Genomic DNA, 23,934 nt, shown 5'->3' with positions numbered 1-23,934 from the left:
GCATTTCAGGGTTTAGGGACTGATTCAAACAACTCAGATACATTCATTACATTGGTGTGGATGGTTCTGAACTGGATTTCTGTTAATGACAAGTCCAGAGATAGCCAATAGTTTAGATCCCACGTACCAAAAGTCCATCAGTTTAGTTACAATTTAATCAGTGGTGAAAAGACTAATATCAAAAGGAGAGAGAGCATTTAGGGTTAATGGGACTGGGCTGAGTACTCAATCACTTTTGATCTACATTTGATCTGGTCCTGCACCCTAAGCGTCTGTAGATCCACACAAACAGGCAAAGATCCAGCATCCTGTAGACTCAATCATTTAACATATGTGTTTGAGACAAGTCTAAACTAAACAGTAAAACACAGTAGGCCATGGTGTTACCAATGCAGCTGGTGCCCTCCTCGTCCGCCATGAAGCCAGGCTGGCACACACACTGGAAGCTGCCCGCCATGTTCTTACAGTACCCGTTCAAACACCTACTTGGATTCTCCACACACTCATCAATATCTGAGGAAAGATGAGGAGAAAACATACGTCAGATAAACACCCACAGATACTCAAGAGAGAATAACAAGTTACTTGGCTGACTGACTGGACTGTTTGATCAGTTACTGTTCTGCTAATAGACAAGATGACTGCTTGATTGACTATTTTAATACATTTTAAAAATCTATCAACAATTCAATTCTTAATTCAAGCCACTGCCTGGTGGTTGCTCTTAGTCGTGAACTGGGACATTAGTACACTGCGGCTTACATCAGCATGTAGAACAGTAATAAAATATGTTGTAATATTGAGTCTCTTTCCGGAAGAAGTGATTCTAATTAGCTTTGCATGGTTATGAAATGACTCAACAAACATTGCTGTACTAATTGTGTAATTCAATATGGGTTTTGCAAATGTGGCTGACTGCTGGGAAGGGTGAGATTTAAATGTGGTCTTTGGGTTAGATAAGGTTCAGTTAACACACATTTTACACAGAATATTACCTAAGTTGGATCAATTCATTCTTATTCAAATGAGTGATTCTGCATGGAAAGTTGGACCTCTTGCTTTTAATGTTTGACCTTTTCTCTCTCACCTACACATGTGGTGTGCTCAGTGTCCAACCGGTAACCTTCATCACAGAAACACGTGTAAGAGTCAGCTGTGTTGGAGCAGACACCTGCCCCACAAATGCCAGGGCTCAACTGGCATTCATCCACCTCTGTAGAAAGGGGGGGGCAGAGAGAGAGAGAAAGAGAGGGAGAGAGTGAGAGAATGACAAAGAGATAGAGAAACTGTATTCGCTGAAACTGAAGAAAACTTGAGAGCTTCTCCAAATATTCTAAGAAACTTTACAGCAGTTCAAAATAGCTAACTGATGAATTCTGCATAAGAGCTTCACATATCATTGCCATATTAGATACATTATGGTTTCCTAGCCCCAAATTAACTCATAAAAAAAGATTTTAATTAAAGATGACAAAATTAATTGAAGTATTCCAATCTATTCATAGCTTTCACATGATCATCTCATTTACTATTTAAAACCTGATTTATGTTTGACAAATTTGGGATGAGGCACTTATTTAGATGCAAAATGTGATTATAGAAGTTGTTAAAAATCATTTTTAAAAAAAAAAAAAAATGATAGCCAGTCATGAGATGAGAAATGTTGAGAATACATTAAGATTATTACCTCTAAAAAAAGAGTGAATCATTTTAGCTCGTAGCGCCACTATGTAAGCTGTAAATTCCAACAATAAAAACTTCCACCCAAGCTAAATAAAGCAGCATTTCAATAATATTTCATTAAAATTTTTATGTCTGTGGTGCTATAATCTTAATGGCCTGAGTATAATTAATGTTAAATTCTGATACGGGTTAGTAATTTTATGCCAGGTGAAAAAAAAGCGATGATTAAAGAAAGATGACACGACAGGAGGCAATTATACCGTCGTTTGGTTTACTGAGCATCTGTCATCAGGAAGCCTCATAACATATCTGTGGGCTTTTAATATAGTGTCACTTTCCATCCATCTACATGGCACAGAGAGAAAGAGAGAGAGCGAGAGCGAGAGAAAGAGAGCAAGCTGAAGTTTTGAGTTTCAGTCTTACAAAGTGAACAAAAATATCTGCGAACCATCTTGATTGGTCCCTTAGTCTCTGTAGACACACAAAAAAAGTGCCACAACACCCAGGCCGCGCCTCTTTGAGGCTATGCTTTCTCTGGTCAAGTCCAGAATAGCTTCTCCTATTTTCACCCTAAGACATCAAAATATTAACAGGTGTTGGGGAACAGAGACCTCACAATACAGCGCTGCCTAGCAACAGAGTGGCACCAACCATACATCTTCTTTTTAGTTTGAATAACCATAGCAACAAAGTCTATAACAAGTGTAGAACACAATAATAACGCCAAGGCTTCCAAATGAAAAGAATAATGTTTATTAGTCTGGTATTGGTGGTACACCAGAACCAAAATCGTTTGTGTGTGACATTCTCTGTAACACTATTATTTCAGGGTTGTCTCTTAAAGCTTTCGCAAGAGCTCTACACAGCATACAACTCCTAAATATAGACAAGCCCGAAATATCATCGCAAGAGATGTGAGAGACAGCCCCAAGGACAAAGAACGACATTCTCTGTCTAAGCAGATTCTTCCAATCCGTCTATTTCAGCTCCTGACCATAAAAGAACTCAAATGAATGTTGGAAACTCTAATAAACTCTAATTAGGAGAATTAGGAGATATAGTGACTGTATATATATAGTCTCCCGTGTCCAGTTCCACTCATTCATTTGTGTTCAGGATGCTGTGTTTCACTGACAAGCTGAGAATATAGATGGAATTAGCATTATGCTAAGCACTGATGCTATAAATCCCTGTGATGCAGACTGAAGACAGTGTAAATGAATGTGACACTCCCTGTCATTCTGAGATGGCCTTCACAGTAAGTTAACAAAGAAGTGACTGCTGATGTATGGGCGTGGAGTTATTTGTGCAGGATATCACAAAGTCTTTAATTTAAGGCTGATGGAAAGCAGTGAGACAAACAATTACATTACAGTGATTTATGAGTGGCATTTCATTCAACCAATCAAACCTCACCTGCCAGTTGTGTGGGGGCAATATCCTGGCTTGCACTCGTGGGCAGGATGGCAACAGGAGCAGGTGGCGACGTTTTCTCCACCACCTCTGGAGACAGAGAGAAAAGTAGGAAAAGAGGAAAAATGAAGACTGAGAACTTTCAGTTTTCACCAATGCACTACATCACAGAACATGAGTTAACACACACGTATATAAACATATAATATAAACATTTCAAACAAGTGTATAAACACATTAATGTACACACAAATATAAAACCTGTATTATATGTGTACAGTGTTCCACTTGTTATCAGGTAAGTAAGGAAACAATCCTCAAAAAAAACAAACAAAACAAAACAAAACCAAATATGCCAGGTGACAGCAAAGGGCCTCAGAATCAACCAGATTCAACATAAGCCAATAGTCTTTTTCTTCATCACTCAAACCACCAACAGTGTCCTGCCCCTTCTGCATTTGAATGTGAATTAGGGCGAACAGCCACCACACAGCCAAAGAGAGAGGGGGAGACAGGTGGGGAGAGGGGATGGAGGGGTTTAATGTGTTATACACCTGGAAAAGCTTGCTCCATCCTTATGGTCGACACGCCCGGGGAGAGCTGGGGTTGGCCAGGCTCTACAACCGACCTATCAATACCACCTCGGGTAAAAAGCTCCTTCAATGACAAAAAAAAACAGCACACAAAGGACACATACGTACAAATACATACACAGACACACACACACACACACACACACACACACACACACACAGTAAACAGCTGATCCATGAAGTGCGCTGTGGTCTGTATGCGAATAGTGCAAAGTGTGCAAGCATAAGCTGCGTTCTTTCTATTTTTTTTTCTTCTTCTTTTTCCCGTCCCTCTTGTTGACATGTTCATGCGTGCTGGTCATGCTGGCATTGCTCTGTTGTAAACAGTGCTGAAGCATCTCCTGCCATGAGACTAAGAGGCAGACAGGGCTACGCTGGGGTGTAATAAGCTTTTGCAGCACGACGGGAGGAAACCAAAACCCAATCTCCGCTCAGCTCTTCACTCTGTCCACTGATTGGGTGGGGGTGGGGATTCGGGGGAGGGGGGGGGGGGGGGTGGTGGAAGGAGGGAGGGGGCCCTAGGGAATCTCAAAGTGATTTCCTGTCAAAGATCTCTGACCTTCATCTATTCATAATCTTCACTCAGATCGCATTTTATCCAGTTGGCATATTCAAAGGATTTTTACACTCAGCAATTTTAATAAGGGTGAAACTACCCCTAAAACCTATTACTGAGGGTTTTTTTTTACATAAGACAGGTTGTAAGTGTTGTTGTTATTGTTGTTGTTGCTATTATTATTTATCACCAAGTGACTGAGTTGCTCTCCAATAGGAAACAAGATAATATCAAAGAAAGTAAATCTTCCCTGACTTTGACCTCGACATGGAATAGCAACAGAGTACACACCGGCTTCCCATGAAGTGCTTTCCAAACGAATGTTGACTGGTAATTCCTCTTAAAGTGTTACAGCTTTCCCGAAAATGCTTCTGTATAAACAACCTTGTATTTCAAAGGAGCATGGTACCACCCCCCTCCAATGTAGTGAAATGTCATGTTTACCAGGAAAACATGTCATTCTGCCATTTTGTCTTTTACCATTCTGTATGACTGTGAATGAGCAGATTACACCTGCAACCTACAACTGTTTCTAAATTTGACTGTTGTCAGAAAATGCGTTTGTAGTCTTCTGATAAATAATAAACAATTTATTGCCAGGCTATCTGCAAATCATTCTGAGCCAAGATCATACTGTGACTTCTTCTCTGTGCCATTTGCACTGACCTAACTGTAAAAAAAACCCAAAAAACGTGCAAATCTAAGCATTGTCTTATTTCCTATTTCAGAGATGTACAAATTCTATAACAGGAATTACATATGAAACTGGATCTTGAGAGAGCTAGGACCCTTACATCTTTAGATAACAATGAGAGGATCGAGAAAGCAAGCAGCAATACTAAAGGACGAGGTTGAGACGTTTCAGTTCCTGACCACATTGAGGTTAGAAGATGATTACATAACCACACATTTGAAATACGGTTGCTGTTTTTTCCCCCACTCATACACCATCACAGCTCTAGAGTTCCTCAGCCTCATTAGAGTAGACCTGCTACATCAAGTAGTGCAGTAATTTCAAGAGTGCTTCTTACAGCCTACTCAAAGTTTTGTTTATAAAGCTAAGCTTGTGTACAATTTTTAAACCGTGCTCGCCAGCTATAAAGACGTGTATTTGGCGACGGCGCTACCTCTAAATGAATCCAAAAATGTCATCGCTATGTGATGACAATGGTTATCATCCAGCGAGACGCCAGCCATTGTACACACTGAGTTTTTGCACACTTATCCAGATTGCTTTATCTTTTTTGTGACAGACTTGGATTTGATTTGTTTAGTTATTATGCAAGAGTGGAAAAACTAATTTGTTGCCATGTTCTGCAAAATGTTCTGTCAAAAGCTGTCAGAGGAGTTTAAATTAAATCTGTGCCCTTGAATCTGAGTGGTCCTCCAGATGTAGCTTTTGCTGACAAGCTAAGTCACTGGAGTTAATGTAGTTGCTGTTGTGTGTTGAGTCACAAACAGATTCTGACCTCTGGTAAAGTTGCAAAGTAAACACAGTGTCTGAGCGTAATCATTCCATTCCATTCCATGAGAGTTCTCTGATAAACTGGCAATAACAAATTCAGTAAGAAGATATATATCTCTGAGGAGGATGTGCTCATTGCTACTTTTGTCATGTTCACAAACAAGTGACAGAAGTTCAAACACATGAGCCTATTTCTCACAAAAAACTGAACGATGCCAAAAATGGCAAAGCCCAAAAAATGATGAAGTTCTCTCTCTGTCTCATACACACACACACACAAACAGACGAACACACTCACAGACACTCACAAACACACACAAACAGCCACACACATACACACACACACACAGACTACACACTCACAGACATACAAAACCACTCACAGACACACACACACACACACACACACACACACACACACACACACACACACACACACACAGCTTCCTCAGAAGCTGAGAGATTAGCATGGCTCAATCATGCAATGGTAGCTAACTTGCATGCGGAGTTGGCTGCAGCTTCTGTGCGTTCTTGCCCTGGTGCTGTGGGACAGCATTGCAGTCTGCCATTGTGCAAAAGGACTGGGTGCTAGCTGGCTCGTTCGCTGCCCAGTGCATGCAACAAAAGCTTCAGCATGTAAACGGCTGAATCAACCTACCTGCTCCACGGCAGCTGTGACTACTGCTCACACACACCAGTGAAATTAAAGTAAAAAAAATAAACACACACAAACACACAAAACAAATGCATCAGAGCCCTTAGAACAAATCAATGTGTATATAACTGAATATACACATTTGAGGTAGTTTGGTGGAAAGGTACAGAGAATTTTTTGACAGTTTTATAACTAAAACAACTGAAACATGCATAAGGGTATTACAAGATAAATAATTATATAACAATTATGGCAACTACATATTACTGCTAAAATGACAGTGTAGTGGATTTCATATGGTAGTATACTGTGGAGCCGCTGGGAACCTTTAGCATGCAGCGAGACCACTGAATCCCACTGTCAACCGAAAATGGATGACCAATCAGTGATTTGGAGCCTACAACTCTTCCAGCTCCAAAGTCACTTTGAACATTTGAAAAATATGATGTAATCTCTTAGCTTCAGGACATATGTTAATAAGGCCCAAGGACACTCAGACTTACACTTTCCCACAAAAAACTGGCCAATTTCCATGCCATATTTCAACTCAGTGTTTTTTATGGCTTGGTGTTGTGCTGGACATGTAATACAATTTTTGGAATCACATTGTTTTAAAGCTTTAAAAATGAATAAATAAATGCACAGGGGCTCTGGATTTTGATGTTTGGCAGCCATAGTTTGACAACACAGACGACAGCATCGATTTCATAACCTTTCATAGATGGTGTGCTAACTCTAAGATGTGCCTGTACTCTCTCTCTCCCTCTCCCCCTCACTGCCTCTCCAAAAGTGGAATCTGTCCAAAGTGTTAACAAAGCTCATGAACAGTTGAGAAGTAATTTGGACAACTCTGTGTTCTCTACAGCTGCCAAATCTCCCTTTCCTCCAGGGAAACAGAGGGAGAAAGAGAGAGTTGGAGAGAGAGAGAGAGAGAGAGTGAGAGAGAGATGCAGTCCTATCACAGGAAACAAAGAAACACCAACACACACTCTTGCATCTGTCAGCTTTGGGTTACATTTTCTCCAGCCCAAAACACTTGCACAGCATACCAAAGAGAAAAGATACACAAAAACACAAAACATTTTGCACACAAACCATACAGGCCATCCTGTTCTCAAGACAAAAAGCTCCAGAGAGTAAGGCATAAACTCTTCTTTGGAAAGCCTTTGAGATACAGGATTAGAGGAAGTAATGAACTGTTTTTTGGGCTCACCTGGAACTAAAGGCAGCTGCCTCTCTGTGACACTCAGTGCCTCCACTGGCTGAGGCAGAGTAGGGAAAGGAAGAGGAGGGGCCACAGGCTCCTGGTGTTTGACGGACGGCTGGCCATTGCCATGGACAACCGGTGGATTGGGGTTGCTGGGTTTGGGTTTTTGGCTATTGGGGACAGTAACGTGGTAGCCCATCCCACCAGGGCAGATCTCTTTAAATGCCGCTAAGAGACAGAAAGAGACTACAGTGAGAAAATCAGTCTTCGCAGAATTTCAAGGTAGATCAAAGAAAAACAAAATGCAGAGACTTTTTGTGCTGCAGTATTTTGTGCTGTTTCAAAGTCAGACAGAGAGGTTGAGATGTAGGAGCAATGCAAAGGATGATTGGTAGGAACATGTGGAAAGACTGATAATATAATGCAGTAGACAAAGAGCCACAATTTTCTGCTTAAAATGGTGATTAGATTGGTTAGATGTATATCAATGTCAAATCAATGAGGAGAAATAGGTTATGCCAGATGTGTCACAATATTGAAGCGCTGATCATTAAAAAATTACATTAAGTGAAAAATAAAGGAAGAAACTCAAAATTTGCACCACAAAGCAATTTATCCTTGCCGAATAACCTAAAAATGGCATTAGAGTATTTTGAATGAAGCAGTTAGCATTGAAACATAAAAAACAACAGTATGAGATAATGATTACAGTTTAATCGGTCTTACAGGAGGGTGATCAATTCCCAGGGACAAACAAAGAACACATAGGAGTCTTTTCTGCCTTGGCAACAACTGATGTTGTTTCTCATCTTTGCTGCAATGCATGAGCAAGGTGAGTAATCGGATGTACACGCAGTTTCTCAGAATATCAATGTCGTTCTGTGTGTGCACCCGTCAAAGAGAAACAAATACCAGCCGCAACACCATATAGCACATTATTCCCTGCCGCAAGCCTGGATTTCCTTAACATCAAGTCTGTGTTTCAAATGTCAATCATCAAAATCTCACATACATACACATGCATACAGTCACAGAGACAATGTGTGTGGACAGTATAAGCAATATATATATATATATATATACACACACACACACACATATATATATATTGTATGTATAAGTACAGTGACAGAGTGACAGCCAACACCCATAGGAGGGGTGTGAGCTCATCTAGACGTAGAATCTACAGAGCACAGCAGTGAACTGCATGCAGACAAAGGTGAAGAGTTGGTTGAGGGAGGGGGATAAGGCTCTGGATCTGGGGGCCTTACCTGTCCCAGGTAGAGGGCAATGGTCACAACGTGGACCCCAGGCTTTACCCACGCTGCAACAGCACAGCTGTTTACTCAGCTGAGTGGACACCGGGTGCAGACACTGCTTCCCCGTACTGACCAATCGGAAGCAAGCGCCCTTCTCCTCACGGACAGCCGGGGTGTGAGCTGATTTGTCGTTTGGAGGGAAAAGTAAGGAGTGGATGGAGGTGAGGGGTGAGAGGTGTGTAGCGTGTGACACAAATATGAAAGAAAGAAGAAAAGAAAAAGTAAAGAATTTCCCTTCACCACGTTCTACAACACTACTTAAAATCTAAGAGAGTGGCAGTGCAGCTAAACAGTGCTATGGTAATAAAACTGCAACAACAATTACTGTAGGAACACTGACACAAATACCTCGAGTTGCTATGAGACCAGTACAACTCTTATAAGCTTCAGAGAGGAGAAGAGAAGTAAAAATATTCATGAGGTAAAATTAGGAAAAGAAAACTACAAAAGAAGCACATCATCAAAACACATGCACCCAGATGACAGTACGACAAGCAAAGCTGTGTGCAGGGGTAAGAGCAAATGCAAGAGGAGACAGAGTCTAGGAGAGAAATAAATATACATACAGGGAATCACTAAAAGGCTATGATAAGACTAACTGAATGCAGGTGACTGTCAGGTATGTTAAATTATGGCAATAGAACCACTATCAGATTCCATTATTGGTACACTCCGTTGGTGGACTCTGTTACAATTTCTTGTGGTCGTGTACCATCTGTACAATGTCCGACTGTTAGTTTTTGGTTATTGGCGTTCTGAATGACTTATTGGTGTTCCAGTAAGAAACCCTTATGATATGTGCTATGCTACCTGACCACAGCACCCTCTCAAGGGAATAAACCTGAAATATTAATGCTAAAACCATACACTGTCCTCACTGTACATTTACTCTTAATTTACCTCCATAATTAGTTTACAGTGTCTTTGTGTGATTTTAGCCAGAAGTTGCAAGGATAAACATTTGCTCAATGTTAAATGTTCTGATTACTAGCAAATGTGTCTAAATGTCTAATTGTCTATTAATGCACTGTTTTGCTTTGTTTGTTTAGGTATATATTATGAGTGAGATTAAAAATCCACAGCTGGGCAAACCAGCCCATAGACTATTACTGCTAATTCTCAAAAAACTACAACTTAACTATTCAGGTGAATTCTAGACGCACAAGGATGTAACCATGCACTGAATTACTAATGAGCATAGGTTACACACACACACACACACACACACACACACACACACACACACACACTGAAAAAGAGAACAATCATGAAAAATACCTATTTTTCTCTTCTCTATTTCCTGAACAAAAGGTCAAGACAGCTTTACTGTGAAACTGAAACTCTGGCTGACATTTATACTCATCAGAGAGAAGTCAGAAGGAACCCTCTTTACCACTTTATTTATAACATTTGCTAATGAAGAGAATGGGCCTAAGTGGGAAATGGTGGTAGTTCACTGACTGTATTAGTGACTGCTTGCCTGCGTGTGTGTATCTACCATCTGTTCATGAGAGTTTATGGCACAGAGTTAGTACCCCCCCCCCCCCAACCCCCCCTGTAAAAATTGTGATGGCGCCCATGAGTCTCAAACTTCTCAGGCCTGACACACTGGGGAAATGGAGCAGGACAGGCAATCAAAGACACAGACACACACTATCCTTCTTTTCTGCCCTCTCTCTCATTCTTTCTCTTTACTCTCTATCTCCCTTCCCCCTTTCTGCAACTGTCTCCTTCCTTCTCTCTCTCTCTCTCTCTCTCTCAAATCCTCTACATCTCTCTTGCTCCTCATGGCCAAAAACCATTGGGTCTGGGCCAATCCACCAATTAAGAAGACGCGCTCACTCTAGGAGCTTGAGGAGTCCAGCATGCTTAACATGCTTGAGTCTGTATCAAGGGGATTCTCTGAGCCAACAAGGCAACACTTTAAGAGACAAAATGCTAAATGGCATTTCATTGCTGACTTTGGTCACACAACAGCTATGAGTCTTCAGACTAGCAGTTCTGCCCCAAAATGAAACAATGCACGATCAGTTCAGAAAAAAACCCCCAGCAGAATCTAACAATAACACTCCTATGTGATTATATGCATTAGTGCACATATAAAACTGCTTTGGGTTTTTTTTTGCTTTTTATTCTGTGGCTTATATCATTTGCATTATGAGACAACAATATAATGTATTAAAATTTCAATATAATTAAGCAAATTCAAGCAATTAAGCAAATTTATAATTAAGATGCCTAACAGCTGATATTTCAGCCTATATTCAAACAGATTATTTTCTTTAAAAATTTCTTATGCATTGAAACGCAAATAGCTTGTAGCCACTTAAGATCATGAGATCCTGTTAGATCTGCATATTAGCACTGATAACTGCTGCACAAAGCTTGCACAATCCTTGTGTAACCACACGTGTATACTGATTCACAAAATGAAGCGATGTTTACGGGTGAGCGGCCCAAACAGTGTACTTCACACAATACAGCTTCAGACAAAAAGGCACAAACATATCCAGCCAGCATGAGTTACAAACACATAGAAACAAAATCACAGCATTTAAGATTAGATTTTATTTGATCAAGCAACGCATGCATAGAGCACCCACGCGCACACACGCACACACACATACACCCGTATTAAATAGCATTTTAAGAGACAGACGTTAAGAAGTAAACACTCTGTGTTGCATTTTCAATAAAGGAGAGAAGTTTGCTCAGGCTCTGCAGGGCTGTTGTGCCTGAGAGGCTCTCTGTGGTTTAGAATCACGCTGGTGTCCAGATGTTCAGTAAGAGGAACAGAGAAGAAAAGCCGAGAGCCAAAGATACAGAATCCTGCCAATCGCTGAATGGATGCACAGTCAAAGCAGAGCTGGACAAATGACTCATTTTTCACAGTGTTCTGTGACCTTCCAAAAAATCCAGTTGAAAATATTTCAATATTTGACATATGAATATATCTCTCCTGTGAAAAAGTAAATGGTCCTTTAGAAAAAAAAAGTTTCAAGAAACTTTAAAACAAGTTGCTGACAAACAGCAAAATTATTACAATTATTTGTCCAGCCCAGTTCAGTTTGTTTTGTCTAGTGCTAGGCAGCAAGGTATGCTGATTAACAGGCCAATTTCCTCACAACATTAGTGATGTCAGTGGCAGAGCACATAAGAGGGACATAATATACATATACATACATATATATATATATATATATATATATACACACACATACATAGTGTGTGTCTGTTCATGCTCATGTAGGTAAAAAAAACAACCCTCATAATCTTATACCCTCAGATAAAATGCATCTTCCATAATACAAAGCAGAAATAATAAAAGGAAACAGGAGACGAGAGGAGAGGAGAGGGGAGGGGAGGGGAGGGGAGGAGAAGAGAGGTGGGGAGAAAACTGAAAAGTAAGAGAGGTGAAGAGAAGGGGAGAGAAGAGGTGGAGGACTTACGGTAGCAGGTGGTGCGTGTGGAGTCTGGCACAAATCCAATCTTGCACACACACATGTAACTCCCAACAGTGTTAAAACAATTTCCATTAGGACAGACCCCCGGCAACTGACACTCATCCAGATCTGTGAAAAAATGGACACAATACTGATATCAGTACAGATATAGTACTTGTCTTCTATAATCCTGAAATACAATTATACAGAGCTGGCCCTAGATCAGTTCTCTTACCCTTATATACTTGATGCATTTGGGCACAGGTCTTCTCATCAAAGTCTAAATTACAGGCCTCTCTGCTTGCTTCTGTCGTAGTCTAAACATAATCACTCAGCAAACTAAACTTGCCTTGGTAAACCAAGCTTGGTCTTTCAATGGTATCTGAAAGTTTTGGAGGTTTGATAAAAAAGATAAATATTGTTTCTTCACAACCAAGACAAGTCTATGTCGCTGTTTTGGTCCATTACTGTCCCCACTCTGCTCTTAAATGGTGGAGATGAAATTTGGTAGTCTTAAAACTGATGTTGCACACTTCTGGACTATGAACATTATATATTCCATTCGACTGATGAATTTCTTGTAAATCCACTCTTAAAGGTATATTGTGATTTGAATGACTTTCAAGGAGTTATTGATCAAGACTAGCAGGTTACAGGACTCTCATTTCAGGGTATTCTTTCAATACTTACAATAAGTACTGAAACTTAAAACAAGCATGTACGCACGTATGCACATACAAACGTAAACATGCACGCGCGCGCACACAAGTATGCACACACACACACACAGCTTCCTGGCTTACTTAAAATACAGTCTGACACATTTACATACACACTTAGAATCCAGCTATCACTTGTGTACTTTGGCTTAGCAAAGGACAGAGGAGTAGCTCTAAACAGCACTTGTTTTCGTAGTTTCCTACGAAACATGGTAGCTTACTAAAGCCGCAGACTGAAACCACCGACAGAGAATCTAAATAACAGGAGCAAGAGTCCACACCATCACTACACCCCTCCCTCTTTACTGTCATAACACATTCCGATTTAAATGTTCTGTTTGGCCAAGGGGTTTCTGGGGCAGAAACCTCTTTCTTTCTCTCTATTTCATGTGTTCTCTCTTTTCTCTCTTTTTGTGCAAACCAACATGTATAAAAAGGATGCAGTATATGTTAGCAGCGGATGCAGCTAAACTTAAGGTAACAGAAATGCTATCAGACAGTACAAGAGCCCTCAAGAGGCACTGCACACATGCTTACAATGTTATATGTATGTGTGTGTGTGTGTGTGTGTGTGTGTGTGTGTGTGTGTGTGTGTGTGTGTGTGTATGTGTGCGTGCGTGTGTGTGTGTCTGTGTGTGTCTATGTGTCTGTGTGTGTGTCTGCGTGTGCGCACATGCCTGCATGCATCCTTGAATATTTTAATGTTCTTTTCTTGTCTATGTACATACTACAGGCTGTTTCTCTGCTAACTGCCACTACGCAAAAAGGAAAAGTATATTTCAGGCAAAATTAACTGTGACACATCTCCTGTGTGCTCCCATGGAGGTCAGTGAGTTCAAACTAAGGGGGTGTGTGTGGGTGTGTATGTGTGTGCGTGTGTGTGTAAGTGTGTGTCTGTGTGTCTATGTGTCTGTGTGTGCGCGCAAACATGCTTCCACAGGCATTTGCTCATCTTCACTTTAATATGGGAAGACACACCATGTATGCTGTCAGTCAAAACTATGACAGCATAATATCCCAATGGGTGAATAAAACGTTAAAGAGTGATGCAAGACCTTCACACTGTGTACTTTTCAGTCCCCTAAGGCTGTATGTGTGTGTGTGAGTGTCAGTGTCACTGTGGGCGCTGTAAACCCAAGAACTGAACAAGACAGATCATCTCTTACGCATCCTCTTAATCTGTTTTACAGACAAATAAATCCCTGGATGTGGAGTAAGGGCCGGGCCTGTGTGTTAGTAATACACACCACAGAGGTTTGGAATGGGACAGTTCCCTGATCTAAAAGTGCATTCATCACCTACGCAATGCCACACATACAGACACAAACTCATATATGTACACATACCCATACAGACATTGGGAAAAGATGCAACATAATTAAATCAGTCTTACTCATAATCAGACCCTGCTTCCCAGAAACAAAACAAAAGACCTTCAGTCCGAACAGTTTTTCCCTCTAGTGATAGTTTTATTGGACACAGTCACAACACGAGCAGTGTTCAGTAAACACAAATACCTGATTCCAAGGAAAACAACGTGCAAATGTACCCCAAATGGACCCATAAAACAGAGTGGAATACGCTACAGGATATGAAGGTTTAGAATGAGTCAGAGATTCTCTGCTGAAGGAACAGAGTTAAGAACCCTTGGATGGAAAATTTCGGGCCAGACTTGCAGACTCACACTGAGATAAGTTTCTTTGGTCTGAGTAATGGGCTGTATGTAAGACTATGTGTCATACAGAGACCAATTCAATGAGTAATTCATATATGTTCGTTTCTTTTCAGGAAATATGGCTGCCTTGTGAGTTTAGTTCATCTGTTTTAGTCGAGCAAAACCCTTGGTTAAAGCTATTTCCCCCATCGTTATCTTGTTCTCTGTTCGATCCATGTTCAAAAGTTCTGCTTCAAAATATAAACGTCGATGAAATGGATTTAAGGTACACATCTTATCAAATACTCAAATGATCAAAGGCAAGAGTAAATAAGCCTTTTGATCTGTGGTCAAATATGCAACAAATAAAGAAAGATCCCACACTTCTCTGCTGTTAGCTTTCTCAAGTACATCTCTTTATATACTGAAATCTGGAATGGTGCTTTTCTCCATTTTCCTCCCTTGTCTGGGGAGTCTCCTTTTGGGCAGCAGGCCGGCCTCCTTTCCCCATTCAGTCCAAAGCCTGGTTCTTTTTAGTTAGTGGTTTGAGGCTAGTGGTTTTGGCTTGCTGTGCTAGCTAGCGGTGGCAGCTAACAGCAGATGTTGTTTTGCCTAAGACAGAAGAGGAAGCTCTAGGTCTGTGGCACTATGAACCAAAGCACACAAGCTGGGACTTTTTTTTTTTAATTAAACAGTGGATAAACAGATGAGCTGTCAATTTCAAAGCAATATCATTAAAACTATTTCAAGCTCCTGCGATGGACTGGCGACCTGTCCAGGGTGTTTCCTCGCCTTTCTCCCAATGAGCGCTGGGATAGGCTCCAGCACCATCTGCGACCCTAATTAGGATAAGCGACTTAGAGAATGAATGAATGAATGAATGAATGAATGAGTGTTTCAAGCTATTCCTCCTACCCAGTCTGTCCTTTCTCTCTTGCTTGCTTTCTTTCATCCGCTTTCCATCTCTTACTCTCTTTCTGTCACAACCCTGCCTTCTCTCTTTCTTTTAGAGTAAGTGGGGTGGATCGGCATTGATTGAGTGTGACGCCAATGAAGGCTGCCCTGGCTGCCAGACCTGATACATGGGGCTATCTCTAGCTATCATACCCAAATTCACTTCAGATTAGGGGAATCCATCAAATATGGCAACTGTCTCTCCTGTTTCTCTCTCTCTCTCTCTCTCTCTCTCTCTCTTTATTGCTCTCACTTGTTTGAGTGTTTGAAGTCCAGCTAAAGTAGGATGGATCACTGCCAAGTCAGAGAGAACAAGACAGAAAGAGAATGAGAACGAGAGAGAGAGAGAGTGCAGAAACTTTATCCTTTTGATAAACGACAAGCAACTCCAGCATGACAACAGATGGCAGTCGGCAAATATCATGAAAACTGAAGAATGAATTGGGGCCAGAGTCAAGTCCTTCATTTTGGCATAGTACCCATGTCATTTCGTCTGATCAACTGAGCTACACGGCTACACGCTACACTCACAGAAAGCCCGCGCTGCTGGGCTGAGAGGGATTTCACTTTTTTTCAGTTTAACTTGAAGCACATGTAATGTTGAGAAAGGATAAAGGAGAGTATAGACATAGTTTAATTGGAAGTGTACTGCTGACGTGGTTTAAGTGTTTGTAAAGGTAGGATAGAAAACTATCAAAATCATAAGGACATTGACATTGCCTGAATAATGTCAACCAAGAATCTAAGGGACTGAATCATTAACCAGGCAACAATATCACATCACCAATAGGGGGAGCTGTGTGCGAATACTGAGCAGCCTCTTTCTGCCACACAAAATGAATAGAGAGAGAGAGAGAGAGAGAGAGAGAGATAGAGAGAGAGAGAGGGGCCATGTCACAAATGAAGTGTATTCATATTCACTCCCCAGTAGAGCTCTTTCTCTCCTTGTTTATCTGTCCCTTTCTCTCCCATTTCACCCAATCGGAGAGAGTGACTGATCATTTGAGTACAGCATCCTCTCATTTCCTCTTACTCACTCACACATACACATAAAGAAAAGCTACAGATCTTACCTACACAACGAGTATCATTGAGTACGAAGCCTTGAGGACACCTGATGTCCTGCCTTGATCCTGACAGAGGAATTGCTGAAGGAAGAAAAGATAAGAGAGAAAGAGTTTAATATTTTATATATATATATATATATACTGAGCAATGTACCAGATGTGGGTTTCAACACTAAATCTTTGGCGCATCTCAAGTTCTGGCCTTAAAGATAAACATTCAACTATGGATGAACTGCAGGTCTTTCATCATGCTTAAAGAAGCCATTGTCTTCCACCCTGAGCACAAACACACATTAAGAGGCACACGTGCACATACACACACTCCTCTGAGAGCTGAGAAAAGCTTGTGAGCCCATGTTTTGGGGCAGCACCCAAATACTCATGAGCAGATTGGAGAGAGCTTTGCTTAGTGTGGGAAACAAGACTGAGACTGTTTATACCACACAAGCCAACATATGTACCAGTTATATTCTGTCTCTGCAAATACAGTAAAGCACTTCACACACAAACATACACGCATACACACACAAACATACACACACAAACACAAACATATACACAAACATCAACATACACTCGCACACGGGACAGGCAGGCTCTCACCCTGGTGTGTTATGTACTGTGCCTCTGTAAACCCTGAAAAACGATTCTGCAGAGTACCATTTTTATCTTTGTTTCAGGGGAGGACTGGTGAATGAGTGCCACGGTTAGATTTCTCCCAATACCCACTGGGCAACGACCAGTATAAATAGCACAGAGAGGGTGAGAGAGAGAGAGAGAGAGAGGGAGAGAGAGAGAGAGAGACAGAGAGAGGGGGGGGGGGGGTCAGAGCACAAAGTAGCATGGTTCGGAGACATTCGGGGCTTCTTCCGTAAACAAACAAGGCTGAGTCTGAAACTTCCACCTATTTATTTTGACTGTGTCCAGGGCACATATATATATAGTGTTCCCACCAGTTTGCAAACTCTTATTTTCTGCCTAAACCCAGCTGATGCCACCATGGAGGGCAACACGCTTGCATAAACACAAGGTGCCAAGGCAACGTGAAGACCACAGCATGCCTACACACAATCAAAAGAGGTGACAAAGGTTTCGCAGCTATTGCTTTGAAACCATCCCTTTAAATATCACACTGGGAGTGTGTGAGAAGCAGGAACTTCCTTCAGTCAACGATAGTAAACTAGCCTCATACAAGCACACACCTGTGCCTTTGTGCTTCTCGTATAACCAAACAGTTGTGCTTTAGTGACCGTATTCCATAGGAAAGGATTCGATACACTAAATGCGTTATTGATTAGCTATATAATGTGAGGAAACACTGTCAACATTTTGAGAAACATCTAGAAGAGGTTATAGCCTAGATTTAGGTCATTATCTACATTTACTTAAGCAACTTGATGTATTGACATTTTTTTAATCAAGAAAATGGTACGTTTTTTTCTATTCTCAAGAAGTCCAAGCGTTAGTAGATGCTGAGTGCTAATATGAACACTATTCTGAAACAGATCCATCAGGCTCTTTCCACAGTGCGTAAATGTTTAAGTCCTCAGGCTGTGTGTACCATTTAGGAAGTGGTGTGAGGGAAAAGTCTCTCACAAAAACAAACAAAAAAAGCACCTATGGGAATATTTCACAATTAAAAGGTTATAGCAACAGTAGTGGAATGTCTCGTAACATACTGCAGAATATGTCTCGCAAAAACAAGATAACAAACCAGATTCTGAACAATAAGTCTGGCTATGCACATGGCCCCTTTATTCCCATATATGGCTACATAAGTGAGTAGAACAGAAAAATAGTTTCCCAGCAAAGAGAAAAGAATACGGACTCCTACCTCCTAAAAAAGTTGGTGCTTGAAGTAAGTTTGAATAAAGTGACTCAGCAGGGTGGGAGTAGCATGCACAATTCCAAAGGAAAAAAAAAATTCAAGCTGAACTAACTCGTTACTGTAGCAAAATTCCAGATCTGGCTGCCAGATGACTCAGCATGTTTAAAGCATGAGTGTGTGTGGTTAAGCATGTAAGTGTTTAATCATTTCTTGCTTCTTTCTCCAAATGTCCATCATCCACCCACTCAAGCTTCAACCCCTGTTCTAGTATTCCTCTCAGAGTTTTTCTCACTCTCACTATTCCTGAGAAACGCTCGTTAGGAGACAATGGCAGGCTACCAGTTGAGTCACTCGGTTTCCCCTTACATACTGAGGGAAGGGGCATTTGATTCCCGTACAAGGTCATGGCGTGGCAACGGTTTCATCTGGAATCCACCCCAGATGTGCTGGCTCTTAGGAACCCAAAAATCAGATCACACTTGTGACAGAAGCACAGACACTTTCACTCCTCAGTTTCTGTAGACTGAACCACAAGCAACTTTGCAGGGACCCATTACACAACACAGCCAGAAAGTGAAAATAGCTGAGATGTTTGTCTTACTCCAGAGAGAAGGAGATATTTTGGGGGCAAAATTCCTCACTGGACATAAACAGCTCGTACATTTTAAGCTATACATGACATCAAGAGTGTTTTCCATAGTGTGTTTGTGTATGTATTGGTGTGCTGGTGTTATACATGGGGAGACTTACATGGCTTCTTTGGACATTTCTGGCATTTGTGAAAGCCCCATGATGTGCCCAAGAATCCACAGCAATCCTCTTTTTTAGACAGACCTGGGAGTGCTTTTCCACACTGAAAACAAACCAAAAAAAAGAGTAAGAATGAGCGGAGGTAAAAATGTTATTGAATGAGTGAGAGAGAGGGGGTGAGTCAGCATGACCTTGTGTTTGAGGAAATGAGGGAGAAACAAACAGGAATGATTTTATAAAAACACAAGTGCAAACAAAAAGAGACAAATGTAGGAGAGAACACAGAAAAGGTAGAGGAACAGATAAGAGTACAAAAGAGAAAAAGAGACAAAATTAAAATGAAGGTCATTCTCTAATCTCCATTTTTGTGAGTCTTGTGTTCTTCAGGTTCCTGGGCTAGCTGTATTTTCAGGTATTATTCTTTATGCTATTAAGCAGCTTTCTCCTTTTTTGACCAGCAGAGCTAATACATGCTTGGAGCACTCTTTTTTTCCATCAATGCATCCCTGCCCCTGAGTCTGTCTGTCTCCTTTGTCCTCTGATCAACAGTGTGATACGCTAATGCTAACCACGGACAGTATTTCATCTATGTGCTACCAAATAAAGAGCAAAATGGAAGACAAATGAAAAAGTGATCGGAATCAGATGTAAGGACCGAGATGCCAAATATAAAGATTAAATATCTCAGAATATAGACATGACTTATGAAGGAACCTGGAACACTGTTTAGGTATTGATAGCATCTTTGTAGTTGTGTCATAAGCTCAGCAGACAACACTTGACAAATCTGAAAGGAATGAAAAATGAGACAGGTTGACTCAAAACCCCGAACGAACATAAATTTTGGATGAAGGTGAACTTTAAATGGTTTAGGAAGAAACTTGTAGATTTCAATTTTATTTTTTATTTTAAGGGTTGCAAAAACATTATTCAAAAAGACAGATTCAAACCTATCTCCCTACACCGAATTAATTTGAATTTAGATTTCTTTTTTTATGGTAGCAGTGTCCTAATTACTTTTATAACTGCCCTTTGTCCATTTTTTCCACTGTGTTCAGCAGAGCTACAAGATGCAGAGAAAGAGAGTGATAGAATGAGGGAAGCAGTCTGACAGACAGAAAGGAAAACGCTGAAGAAGAATTTGAAATTAGATGAATCTGATCAAACAACCTTCCACTTTGACACGAATCTACACAAACACACACACACACACTCACACACACAAACACATACACACACACAGACACACACACAAACAAACAAACAAAAACTCAGTAAACATTCATCTATGCACCCAACAGCACACAAACACATGTACCCATCTTCACAAACCTGTGTTCCAGCAGTCTCCTGGAAACAGCGTCCCAGCTGGCTCTTAGAGGTGACTGGTTGCTGGTAGTTGATGTAGCTTGGCTGGTTTGTGTAGCTGAAGCTTTGGCTGTGCTGTTGGACTTTCTGACTGCTCTCTCTCTGATGATATGAGTAGTGACTAGACTGCTGAGAGCCTTTTACTACCTGACCGCTTGAATCTACCTGAGACACCTGGTGAATCTGTACAGACGCCTCAGGAGGATGCTTCACATGGATGTTCACCACACTAGGAGAGAATGAAACTGAGAGAGGGGGGGAGAGAGAGTGAGAGAGAGAGAGAGAGAGAGAGAGAGGTGTTAATAAGTTGAGTAATGCAGTCATTGAAGGAAAGAGAGGAAGAAAGAGAGAAAGAAAGAAAGAAAGAAAGAAAGAAAGAAAGAAAGAAAGAAAGAAAGAAAGAAAGAATGGAAAAGAAAGGAAGAACTTTTACTTTTACAAAATAAATAAATAAAGGGAAAGTTGGCTAGCCAGACTGCTAAACTCTTTGACCTTTCTCTGAGTCAGCTCTATTCTGGTGGAGCATGACATTTTCGGCTGTCTTACACCAATGAAAGAAGCATTCAGTCTCTGACCCAAGAGGAATTCGCTCTACAAGTAAATATTATGTTTTCTGGAATTTCTGGAATTTCTACAATGTAATGTCTGACAGAATTGTTTTTCCATATCACCAGCTGTATTTATCACTGGGTGAACTGAATTGAATAAAAACAAAGACATTAGTAATTACTAAGACTCTTAATAACCAAAAACTAATCTGTTTCTCCTCCGTGCTGAGGTTCTGAGGCCTACAGTTTTACACATTTGAACTTTTTTCTTGCTCTCACAAACCTGATAGATAATCAGTTGCTGGATAATGAATTGTATAGTTGAATCAGGTGCGTTGGGGCAAGGAGAGACCTCAAACACATAACGTTGTAGCACTATAGGAGTCACATCACTGATAACAATAAACCTGTCCTCATGCTGCATTCTCACTGGTTGTTAATTACCTTGGTTCTGTCCATTGCCGAACGTCATTGGGATAGTGTGTGTGGAGTGGACTTGTGATGTTTGCCCATTACTTAAAGATGTCTGTTGTCGATGGTGACCATTTTGAACTGGCATCTGGCAGAATTTTCCAGTGAAGTTGGGTGGGCACTGACACTTATCCCGAGCACTGCATCTACCACCGTTCATACAGGGCAGGTGACACACCACTGTGGAGACACATAAAAAACACACACACATCTATGACTGAAAGTCTGAGAAATGATCATCCATTAGTCCTGGTTTGGGGGACAGCCTTTTAACATTTAGGCTTAATTCAGTAACACAGTGCTATTGGCAAGGTTCACGTGTATGTTTCCTAAGCCATACATACATAGACACACAAACACACAGACACACACATACATACACACACACACACACACACACAAACACATACATACATACATACACACATACACACACACACAAACATACATACATACACACACACAGACACAAACATACATACATACATACACACACACGTACACGTACACGCACACACACACAGACACACACACACACACACACACACACACATCATTAAACTGTGTTCCAGCATTCAGCATTGTGGCAAGAGTTTTGCAAGTCTGCCCTGAATCACACAGTACAACTATTGTTTCTGTGTGTGTGTGTGTGTGTTCAATATTTCATGATGAGTTGATTGTGATCCATTGTTGGCATCTGTCCTGTGTATTTGCATGGTAAAGTATTTCCTCCAGGAGATCTGGCCTTCCAAAAACAAAAACAAGATGCCAGAGAAATCTGCAGATGCTTGGCAGAGCAAAGACAAAAACCATAAATCCCATTCAGAACAAAGCCTTCACTGCTGAGACAAAAATGACTCCTACACCAGCTAGCTACATATGTATTTTATGGATTTGGATTTTGGCAGTGCCATAACTTTGACACCAAAGTTTATAGTACTGTACACCGTTGACGTATTGTCCACCTTAAAATGTCTTTCTGGAAAGCCTCTGTAAGGATAAGAGAATCAGACTAATGTTTGTATGGGGGACGAGAATACTTTCCTAAGTAGCATCATTTTCACCACTTCAAATAAATGAAAGAACAGTTAAAACTCACATTCAATGTCCTTTCCTTCAGAGTGGTATAAGAAGACTTGAGAGAGTGGCTTCTCTCACTCTCTCTGTTACATGTGTGCACACGCACACACACACACACACACACACACACACACACACACTTTGTCCGTCATCCAAAAAGCAATTTGCATTCATACTGTAGTAATTATACTAAACTCTTTAATGTCACAGGGGGGAAGAGTCAACAAAGTAATACCAACAAGACTTCCAATTATAAAATCATAACAATACTGGAATATTAACACAAATGGAGTGGTTAAAGACAGGAGGAACTTGTGTGTGTGTACGTGTGTGAGTGTGTGTGTGTCTGTGTGTAAGCTAAATGTTAACAGTAGAGATCTGAAAACATGGATTAAGTTGACAGTCTGAAGTAAGTGAGTGGGAGAGAAAGAAAGGAAGAAAGAGAGAAAGAAAGAAAGAAAGAAAGAAAGAAAGAAAGAAAGAAAGAAAGAAAGAAAGAAAGAAAGAAAGAAAGAAAGAAAGAAAGAAAGAAAATATGCCTCTCCTGAGTTCTCCCTGGAGAACCCAGTATTAGCAATCATCTGTTTGGCCATTTGATGGGGACACTAACAACTCTAAAATTCCACTGTTAATTTTCCTTCCCTGAGGAATACAGTGTGGAATCCGATGCCTGCCAAAATGCCTGGCTGGATCAGTCTGAGTCTCCACAGCGACAGGAATCTCCCCTTGCTAACCACAATTCAATTTAGCACAGGAGAACTGCCCCATTAGTATCCAGCGTCATCCTATTAGACAATGTATTCCAGCATATGGACCAAGGCATACAACACACATGGCAATGTGGAGAGCTACATCTTACAACTACTGTCATCTCTGATACACACATATTAGCTCTTCATAAAAAATGAAGATTCAGATATGGACACAACTACTACTACTTGACATTTGAGATTAGTTTCAAGGTGTTGTAAATATATTTTAAGAGTCAAAAACTGGTCCAACTGATATTTTCAGAATCTTAAAGGAGAGAATAAGAGTTGCTCTATTTTGGAATCAAACTGAACTTTTGTTTGTTTGTTTGTTTGTTTTCAACAAAACACAAGTTTTGATATGACATCAAACTGTCACTGTGGTTCCAGTCATTACACACTCTGACAACTC

General features: G+C 40.7%; 1 protein-coding gene across 1 annotated transcript in view; it reads right to left on the bottom strand.

Annotated features, from left to right (window-relative positions):
- The window catches only part of ltbp1 (latent transforming growth factor beta binding protein 1), an 85,326-nt gene that overhangs the window by 25,293 nt on the left and 36,099 nt on the right, over nucleotides 1-23,934 (bottom strand). The window contains exons 6-17 of the mRNA XM_030786154.1: nucleotides 21,667-21,873; nucleotides 20,639-20,919; nucleotides 19,307-19,409; nucleotides 16,735-16,809; nucleotides 12,341-12,463; nucleotides 8,844-9,011; nucleotides 7,579-7,800; nucleotides 6,369-6,391; nucleotides 3,651-3,753; nucleotides 3,100-3,186; nucleotides 1,088-1,213; nucleotides 388-513 (exon numbers count right to left, since the gene is read on the bottom strand). Coding sequence (XP_030642014.1) covers nucleotides 388-513; nucleotides 1,088-1,213; nucleotides 3,100-3,186; nucleotides 3,651-3,753; nucleotides 6,369-6,391; nucleotides 7,579-7,800; nucleotides 8,844-9,011; nucleotides 12,341-12,463; nucleotides 16,735-16,809; nucleotides 19,307-19,409; nucleotides 20,639-20,919; nucleotides 21,667-21,873 — 1,644 coding nt within the window. The remainder of the gene's footprint in view (nucleotides 1-387; nucleotides 514-1,087; nucleotides 1,214-3,099; nucleotides 3,187-3,650; nucleotides 3,754-6,368; nucleotides 6,392-7,578; nucleotides 7,801-8,843; nucleotides 9,012-12,340; nucleotides 12,464-16,734; nucleotides 16,810-19,306; nucleotides 19,410-20,638; nucleotides 20,920-21,666; nucleotides 21,874-23,934) is intronic.

This window comes from Chanos chanos, chromosome 10 (assembly GCF_902362185.1).
Source record: "Chanos chanos chromosome 10, fChaCha1.1, whole genome shotgun sequence".
Taxonomy (NCBI): Eukaryota; Metazoa; Chordata; class Actinopteri; order Gonorynchiformes; family Chanidae; genus Chanos; species Chanos chanos.
This window is presented reverse-complemented; position numbering and strand designations above follow the sequence as displayed.